The 9,262-nt window shown below is 58.5% G+C and overlaps 3 protein-coding genes across 3 annotated transcripts; 2 read left to right on the top strand and 1 right to left on the bottom strand.

Annotated features, from left to right (window-relative positions):
* Positions 1 to 772: 772 nt before the first annotated feature.
* B0H18DRAFT_963271 (uncharacterized protein) lies at positions 773 to 1,527 on the bottom strand (the record flags this gene model as incomplete). The annotated part of the gene is made up of 3 exons (XM_048043154.1): positions 773 to 1,284; positions 1,339 to 1,467; positions 1,512 to 1,527. The coding sequence occupies 3 exons, from the start codon at positions 1,525 to 1,527 to the stop codon at positions 773 to 775; spliced, it is 657 nt and encodes a 218-aa protein (XP_047884579.1).
* Positions 1,528 to 2,443: 916 nt separating this feature from the next.
* Positions 2,444 to 4,850, top strand: B0H18DRAFT_1130078 (uncharacterized protein; the record flags this gene model as incomplete). The annotated part of the gene is made up of 4 exons (XM_048035452.1): positions 2,444 to 2,645; positions 2,700 to 2,916; positions 2,968 to 3,016; positions 4,266 to 4,850. The coding sequence occupies 4 exons, from the start codon at positions 2,444 to 2,446 to the stop codon at positions 4,848 to 4,850; spliced, it is 1,053 nt and encodes a 350-aa protein (XP_047884578.1).
* A 2,017-nt stretch (positions 4,851 to 6,867) lies between these two features.
* B0H18DRAFT_1130077 (uncharacterized protein) lies at positions 6,868 to 7,421 on the top strand (the record flags this gene model as incomplete). The annotated part of the gene is made up of 2 exons (XM_048035451.1): positions 6,868 to 7,173; positions 7,236 to 7,421. 2 exons carry the CDS (start codon positions 6,868 to 6,870, stop codon positions 7,419 to 7,421), a joined length of 492 nt encoding a protein of 163 aa, XP_047884577.1.
* Positions 7,422 to 9,262: the final 1,841 nt, after the last annotated feature.

Raw genomic sequence — 9,262 nt, 5'->3', positions numbered from 1 at the left:
ATGCCTAACACCATCAGCGTGTCTTCATTGGACAGGCGCTGGAACCTGTGATCATCGCTGCCATACACTGCCAAACACAGTGTCAGTGCGTTACAGCAAATGGAAACAAAGGTTAATACAATACCATTGATTTGAGGAGCACGCGATCCTCTGCGGCAGTGCTCCCGTGGGCCCCGGTTGACTGAGCCGCTGCTTGCGCCGCAGCAACCGCATTGTCATGAAACACGGCCTCAAATTCTTGGGCGGTTGGGAAGGTCATCGTGTAGAGGGTAGGAAGGACAGAGAAGCCAAGTTGCTCGCGAGATCAAAGTAGAGAGCAAGGAGCACTACTGATCCACGACGTCTGATTAGCACTCCCCGGTTCGGGTATTCTTTCCCACGCAGCCACTGGTGTGAGATGACAGGCGTCAAAATGATGCGCGTTTATCGATGTGGGCAATGTGTGATGCCCGGTGGCGGTGCTCATCCAACTACAGGGGGAAGGGCTGCAATGTAGCGGCGACGACGTTTGACGACGTCTCATGGCTGTGGCTTACCACGCGTCCGTCCCCCAACACCCACCGACGGACACCCGCCACCGGACAACCGCCACCGGACACCCGCCGCCGGACGCCCGCTGTCGGACACCGGACGCCGGACAGATGGAAATCTTGGTGGACTTTCTGCATACCCTCATGACCTGGCATCGGTTGCACTCTGAAGCGGTGGTACAACTGCTGAAGCGGTTCTGCGTAAACATCCATTCGTTAACTTGAAATGATACATTGACTGTCTACGCTGGGAGGATGACTTCCGGCGGCGCGTTCTGGAGGTTATCGAGCTTCTCCCGGTACGCACGGGCGTAGGCAATGGAGTTGAGACGGCACTTGTCTGCCCGCTCATTGATATACTTTCGGAATTCGAGCCCGTAGATGCTCGTCCAGTATCCGCGACCGGAGTGAAAGCCGCCAATGTACTCCCATGCGCATTGGGCGTTGCGGCGGCTAGGGCGCAACCATGCTGTGTAAGTCCCGATGATCGCTAGCCCCCACGGCAGCTCATGCTTCGTGAGGTCCACATGAGCGACGACTCGCGCCATGTACGATTGCAGCTGTTTCAATATAGCGATCCGGTCGTCGATTGTCGGAATCACCTCGTCGGGACGCAGCGACCTGACTTCAACAACGAGGCGTGGCACCTCCCGCTCCAGCTCCTGACCCCCTGGCTCTTTGAGGCCGTAGTACGAACTGATGAGGAAGTCGGGGTACTTCGTGCCAGACTTCGTGCGCGAGTACACAATCCCTCCTGTCAATAATCAGTTGCGGTTGCGTCCGGAAGCCCTGCAGAAATCGTACATACCGTCCCAGTCGACACTAGTCGGGGGCCGCCCAGCCAGCGCTTGACCGGCGGCCGCTTGCTCGTCATTTCCACGCCCGCCCGGCACCGCGTCAAGGATATGCTGTCCGGGGACAGACGGGCGGAGCGGCTCTTGTGGCTTGATCAAGGTACGGGGGAATCACAAGGTAAAGTACCTTGTCCACGCGCCATACTGGGAAAATTGCGTGGAGGCCGGCTTCAAATGCCAGTGGTGGACCATTTCGCGGAGTTGGTCGTCCACATCGGGGTGACCGTCGAAAGAAAACTGGACATAGTAAGTGTCCTTCGCGTGCACGATCGAAGCGGCCCGGCGTACCATGTTTCCAATGTTAGCCTGTCCGACCACAGCGGTGAGACTTGCGCTGCTGAGATCCGTGGCGGCGCTGTGCGCCCTTTTATACACCAAGCACATCACACGTCGGAATGCCTTGCTTGCTAATGTGCCGCTGTTGAGTGCGGTCACAAGGGCCACATCGGAGGCATGCCTGCTGCCCAATCAAGGGGCGTGCATTGTGTCGTGGAACACGACCCGACGTCGCATGCTTATCCACTGTCCACAGAAGCCCGGATATGTCTTCCGTAGAAGAGTACTGGGTGATACACAGCTGATGCCCCGTCCGGACTGCATTGAGATAGCAATTTGCGCTGCAACCCACATGTGCAGCGCACTCATGGGACCCGCAATACATGCTGCGATAGTAGCAGCTACAATCAAGGCAATGACACCGGCCTTCTCGGGGTGCTTTCCAGCCACGGAGTTAGTGCGGACAACAATATACAGAACGTGTGTAAATATATTTGGGTATGTTCCGTCCGCGACATGGGACCACTTTGTTCTCACACCTTAAGTTTGTTTGACATCCGGCAGGAAACACTCACCGGCACATGTACCATGATAGCGGCACACGGGAGAAGTCCATATCGTGGGTATTATTCACGTGACTGACTTAGTAACACAACCATCATGACATAGCACTGGAGTCTATTGGATCTACAATCCGTGCCCCCACAAGCTGCAGCCACAAAGTACAAGGTGAGTGTAAGTGCCTGTGACATGTCCTACAGTTGTCTGATGCACCTCCACAGCATGGTTGGCGTCATCTCTGGGTACATACTGCCGGTGGAGAGCCTGCACTGGTTCTGCCGGTGCTGGGTCGGTCCCTTTGTGCCCGAGGAAATTCCGGAGGTCGAGGGGCCTCGCGAATTCAATGCATTCGTGAACGACATACTGTGCATGATCGACTGGATTCGGGGTCTGGAGAGGAGCAAGCTCGTGCCTCCTGTGAGCTGTGAGTACCATCCCCAAGCACACGGGCTCCATTACTGAGCCCCCCTCAAAACAGGGCTTCTCCCGGACCGGGGCGAAACTGCCGTCATCGTCACGGGATACGAGGATCAGAAGAAGGGGGTCTCCCGGATCCCGGAAGACGACAGGCAGGTTCGCGCGCGCGACTGGTTTGTGAAACACGCGAATCTGGTGGCCGGGGAAAACATCTTTGTGAGCGACAACTTGCAATATTTTTGCACCGCGGAAGAGAACCTGGAGCTTCCCCTCGCACTGTGAGTGAGCGATGTGACCGCTTGGTCCGCGAGCTGATCAAGAATGCACAGGTGCTTCGATCCGCCGCCGCAGACAGGCAAGGAGAAGGCCGCTGAACCGGTACAGCCCCGGTACAATTTTCATCCTCGCAACCCGTCCCGGGAGCCAACTCCCCTGTCTTGATCTGTAGTTAGCCGTCCGAACTTGTGCCTAGTTTACGCGGTGTACGATATCATATGTAGGGGTTGAAATCGCATGATTGTCTCTCGATTAGTACTGGGCTGATTCCGCCAGCGGGACCACATGCAGCGGGCGGATGTGTGTTGTCACTTTCAGCTAATGCCCGGCCGGTGGCACTCATCCGGCGGCGGGCGTCCGGTGGCGGGCGTCCGGTCCCACATAATCTGTATTGTACGCACAGTACAAAGACAAGGCAATACATTCGTTATTCTCATTCTTCGCCGACGGAAACAAGCCATTCAATGCAATAACACTCCCACCATCATTTCTACCAAACCCTCCCACTAGTGCCGGGGCTTCTTGGCGGCACGTTGCCCCTTCGTCGGAGACACGGGCTCGCCCTTGCGGCCGCGCTTCCGGATCCCCGTGCCAATGGCAGATGCATCCGACCCGGTACCTGGAGGATTCATGAGCCGCTTCGACCGCTTTGGAACTTCCTCCCACTCTTTCGCCAGTGACTTGCAAGCATACAGGAGGTGATCCTTGACGAACGCGTGATCATGCAGAGTGTTAAGTACGTGATCTGGTAAGTTATACTTATCACGGTTGCTCGACAATGACTTTTCTAAGTCATGCAGCAGCATTCCGATTGTTAGAGCGAGGGTTTGCGCTTCAACCATGCTGATTGTCGTTCCCTTCATGCTCGTCGTTATCTTGCTCAGCCATGATTTGAAAGATCGAATTTCGGCAGCGTTGTCGTGGGCAGCGGGCGGGCAATGACTCTTCCGGTAAGACCACATGCCCCATTCCCAAGTCTTTGATGTACGCCATGACCCGGCTTGTGACTAACAGGACGCTCCCAGTCAGCAGGTACTATCCATCCACATGACGAGCGGCCTTCATCAGGAAAAACCCATATTACTTATTGAAGCTATTCGGAACACAACACTTCTTTACAGTGGTTACGTACTTCACTAAGAGGCTTATGGTAACTTAAGACGAATGTAGAGTGTTTAGATGACCTCAGTTACCTGTTGGTATACGCTAACACTAAATTTCTCTTAGCTTAAGACATCTAATGTGAGGTGGTGACCGTTTGAGAGACCATCAGGGAAAAGAAGTTTACAGGCTTGTTTGGCCAGGCGAGTCTTTAACAGAATATATTCACTGAATCTTGACTGTAGCGAAGAAATCAGGCAAACCGCTGCTTTGTACAACACCGGAGCCTCAGTCGTCAAGCAAAACTCCTGCTGCCACTACGCCCGGCAAGGCAACTACAAGCGCGACGTCTGGCGCGACGTCTGGCAAGGCAAAGCCCACTGGCAGGCCGACTTCTGGCAAGCCTCAGAGCCCGGGGAAGCCTACGAGCGCCGCTAAACCTGGCAGTGCGAAGCCTACGAGCTCCGGTAAACCGGCCAGTACGAGGGCTACAAGCTCCGGCAAACCGGCGAATGCTGGTGGTAAGCCAGCGGGTGTCAGGAAGGTACCGGCGGCAGTCATCGCTGAGACGTCCGACGTCGAGGGTGGTGACGGCAACGGCTCCGAGGGGGCCAACTTGGGTGATGGCGAGGGGGCTGGCACAGGCGCAGGCGGAGACACTGGCAGCGAGAGCGGCGTCGATCCCGACGCTGAGAGACGCGGCGAAGACGAAGACATTGAGAATCACGTCGAGCCTCACACGGGCCAATCGATGGATAATCGTCGATACGCCTGCTGGCGCAGGCACTGGGAGCGGAAACGGCGATGCGAGTACAGTCGCACCTGGGATTCGTGAGTCTATGCAATTTGTCCAAGGTAACAGTCAACGTCGGCTTGGTTGTCGAGTACGACGCGGTCAGTACATCCGGCGGTTCGGATGTACTGTGCCTCGTCGGCTGCTCGACAACTCGCCTGCTTGACTTGGAACTTGATGCAGTACACACGCACGAGGTTGATCCCTCGTACGTGTGACGAGTATTCGCCGCGAGTATACTACATGTATCGACCCGACCTAGACATGTTGAGGTCAGGCTTGCGTTCACGCGAGTCTTCGCCATCGGGACGGCCTGCAATGGACACCGGGTCCTTGCGGGTCCGTGCGCCAGTTCATATGTCCGGTTTCGACGGAGTGTGCTCACGCAGGCTAACAGAGGACGCAGCGAGGTCAGTGCTCATTGTACCATGTGTCGGTGTGGGCGGCGGACGCGAAGAGGTCGAGGCTGGAGTCGAAAGGATTGCGGCGAGCACGCTAGAATGTGCGTCGCACGTGTCCCAAAGATCAGCTACGTGTACGTCGGTGGTGGGCTCGACGTACGTTTAACGCGACACGGTGTAGAGAATGAAGAAGACGACCAGGTAGAACTATTACGTTCTCCCAGTGCGTCACTGCACCACGTAGAGGTGTGGTGGATGGCGGCGAGCACGGACCGGTGCGCGTCGCGCATCACAAGAGAAAGCAAAGGGGGATACATCGAGCGACGAGCTCGATGTATCCGCCGCTTGCAGTGGTAGAGGTAAACAGGAAGGCCGCCTGGTGGAGCTTGGAGGCTCCCCAGACGCGCCGTTTCGCGAGCAGACGCTATGGCCGCACTGCCGGATGGGCTCAATACCTCGCTGTGAATGTTAGAGAAGCACGCAACGAACCCATTGTTCGTTGGGCTGCCTCCCAACGCTTGTCCTGTAGCCATTGAAGTTCGAACCGGGTCCACCATCATGGAGTGCACCCCGGTACCGTCGCGCGCGCATGAGGGGTCGACGAGAGCGCCGGGTACGTTTGTGAGTACACCGGGTGCTGTGTTGTTCTCTTCGATAGTGTGTAGGTCAAGCATACTGCTCGACACACCCTCTGTGCGGCTGTTTGTAGAAGAATGGCGCACGTCAGATGTGCAGCGTTGCGCCACAGACGTGTTGCCCTGCGGCATGTCCAGTACGACGTATAAGTCGTCCCGGAAGGCGATAACGCCGCTCCTGTGGTCAGGACAGCATACACACGGGCTTCGTACTCGTTCCCTGCTGGCGCGGGCAGTAAAAAGGAAAAGGGCACGCCGGACGCACAGCTCTGTGCGTCATGTGCTGTGCAAGGTAGTGGGTACGACATGGAGGGCGTCCCGAGAGACAGGCATGCCGTATTCGTGGCCAGCAGGACGCATGACGAGCTTCGCGTTCGTCGATACGCCTGCTGGCGCGGGCACTGGGAGCGGAAACAGCGATGCGGGGACGACCAGTGAGGCCTAGTGAGGGCGTACCTGCAGTTTTCGAGCCTTCGTGCTCGTTTTCCCTGCACGCCCGACACCATTCCCCCTCCTCTCTCTTCCTCCCCTTCTCCTATTCCTCCTTCTGCTTCACTCGCGCCACGTTCTCTGCATTGAGTGCAACCTTGATGTTCGACGCTGGACTTGCACTCGCGTCGTGCGAGTGCTGGGCTGCGCGGCTTTGTTGCATGTCACCAGGGCCGTGGAAATCTGGTTTGAGGTCGCCGGATCCGAGAGAGGAAGCAGTAGAATCGAATGGAGGGGTCTCGGGTGGAAGTTGAGGCCCAGGAGAGGAAGGAGATGGCGGTCTTGTACCGCGCGCAGGGTTGTCCGGCGCTTGGGCGGCAGTTTAGCTAAGTACTTGTAAGTACTTAATTCTCCTTGTCGGGCTTGTAATCCAGATCCGAACGCCTCTGCACGATACTGCATCCCAAGAGTTGTACGCGTCTCGCAACACAGTCTGTACCTTGCTCGAACAACAACTTGTGCAAAGCCGCACCCGGTTGGTCAATTTTTTTCGTCTCGCATCCTTCCCTCTTACAGATACCTGTCATACAGGGTATGCAAACCAAGAACAGCCCTTGCCCCGAAGACAAGGATGTCCAATACGTCGGGTTCCACCGCGTAGACATCGGGAAGAGCTTGGTCCACCAGGCCAAGCTCGACGAAGACGGTCTGGTTTATTGCGGGTATCTCAACACTAAGGACTACTCTGATCGCTCTCCGCCGCCACACGTCAAGAAACGGGTCGTCATTGACCTCGTCTCTTCGGACGACGAAGACAAGTCAGAGCAAGCCCTGACTACTGCGTCCAGTTTGTCTTCGGCCAAGCAGGGCAAGAGAAAGAGCACTAGAAAATCTAAGAAAGTGAGTATGTTTGCTCATCATGGACACGAATTAAGCAGCGGTGCTAAGTCGTACTCTGCCAGAAGCCTGTCAACAAGCCTAAGGGATCTCACCAGCCTCCGTCCAGTTCTCGCTCTTCAGGGTCTACCAAACGGTCCGCTCCAGCTGACCTAACGACCCCCAAGATCAAGAAAAGACAGTGCAAGGATGAAGAGCGATCGCGCAACCAGAGCGCTGAACGCTCATCATCGCCCTCCACCACAGCGTAACGGAGGTGCTTGCAAGGGCTAGGAGCGCGGTGACAAGCGGCGTGTGATGGTGCAGGATCGTAGGATGTATATTCTTCGTAAAAACAGTCTACTACAGATAAACAACTGGCCCTTCGTCGGCTGCGTTTGCACGCGGGGCATTTGCCCCGCGTGCTCGCCGTCGACGTGTGGACACGCCTGCACGCCGGCCCCCTCTCGTCTGCTTATCTGCCCGCCTGCTCGTCCATCCGCTCGTCTGCCCTCTCTCCTGCCCGTCCGCCCGCCTACGCACCCTCGCACTTGCCCGCCCATCCGCTCGCGATACCGCTTGCCTGCCCGGTCTCCCGCCCGCGTACGTGCCTGCGTCTGCGTTCGCCCACCGCGTCTGCGTACTGCGCATTAGCCCAGCGCACTCGCAGTGAGTGTGCGGTATCACCTGCCTGTCACGTCGTCCGCCGGTCTGCCCACCCGCCCACTCGTCTTCTCGTCAGCTCATCGAGCTCGTTGCCCGCACCTGCAGTCCTCACCGTCCTCCTCGCGGTCATGAGCTCGCACGAGTCCCGTTCGTCGGCTGCGCTTGCATGCAGGGCATTCGCCCTGGACGCTCGCGGTCGACGTGCATGGCGTTCCCTGTTCGTGGGTCCGCCCGCCGCCGTTTGCCTGCGTGTTCGTCGGCCGTGTACGCGCTCTCGCGGTGGGCGTGTGGTGTCGCCTGCTGTAATGTCGTCTGCCGGTCCGCCCACCTGCCCGATCACCTTCTTGTCAGCTCATCCGCTCATCTGTTTGCTTGCTCACGCACCGCCCGCCTGCACGCCGACCCCCTCTCGTCTGCTTATCTGCCCGCCTGCTCGTCCATCCGCTCGTCTGCCCTCTCTCCTGCCCGTCCGCCCGCCTACGCACCCTCGCACTTGCCCGCCATCCGCTCGCGATACCGCTTGCCTGCCCGGTCTCCCGCCCGCGTACGTGCCTGCGTCTGCGTTCGCCCACCGCGTCTGCGTACTGCGCATTAGCCCAGCGCACTCGCAGTGAGTGTGCGGTATCACCTGCCTGTCACGTCGTCCGCCGGTCTGCCCACCCGCCCACTCGTCTTCTCGTCAGCTCATCGAGCTCGTTGCCCGCACCTGCAGTCCTCACCGTCCTCCTCGCGGTCATGAGCTCGCACGAGTCCCGTTCGTCGGCTGCGCTTGCATGCAGGGCATTCGCCCTGGACGCTCGCGGTCGACGTGCATGGCGTTCCCTGTTCGTGGGTCCGCCCGCCCGCCGTTTGCCTGCGTGTTCGTCGGCCGTGTACGCACTCTCGCGGTGGGCGTGTGGTGTCGCCTGCTGTAATGTCGTCTGCCGGTCCGCCCACCTGCCCGATCACCTTCTTGTCAGCTCATCCGCTCATCTGTTTGCTTGCTCACGCACCGCCCGCCTGCACGCCGACCCCCTCTCGTCTGCTTATCTGCCCGCCTGCTCGTCCATCCGCTCGTCTGCCCTCTCTCCTGCCCGTCCGCCCGCCTACGCACCCTCGCACTTGCCCGCCCATCCGCTCGCGATACCGCTTGCCTGCCCGGTCTCCCGCCCGCGTACGTGCCTGCGTCTGCGTTCGCCCACCGCGTCTGCGTACTGCGCATTAGCCCAGCGCACTCGCAGTGAGTGTGCGGTATCACCTGCCTGTCACGTCGTCCGCCGGTCTGCCCACCCGCCCACTCGTCTTCTCGTCAGCTCATCGAGCTCGTTGCCCGCACCTGCAGTCCTCACCGTCCTCCTCGCGGTCATGAGCTCGCACGCGTCCCGTTCGTCGGCTGCGCTTGCATGCAGGGCATTCGCCCTGGACGCTCGCGGTCGACGTGCATGGCGTTCCCTGTTCGTGGGTCCGC

The sequence above is a fragment of the Fomitopsis serialis genome, assembly GCF_022376445.1.
Source record: "Fomitopsis serialis strain Sig1Antser10 chromosome Unknown B0H18scaffold_458, whole genome shotgun sequence".
Taxonomy (NCBI): Eukaryota; Fungi; Basidiomycota; class Agaricomycetes; order Polyporales; family Fomitopsidaceae; genus Fomitopsis; species Fomitopsis serialis.
This window is presented reverse-complemented; position numbering and strand designations above follow the sequence as displayed.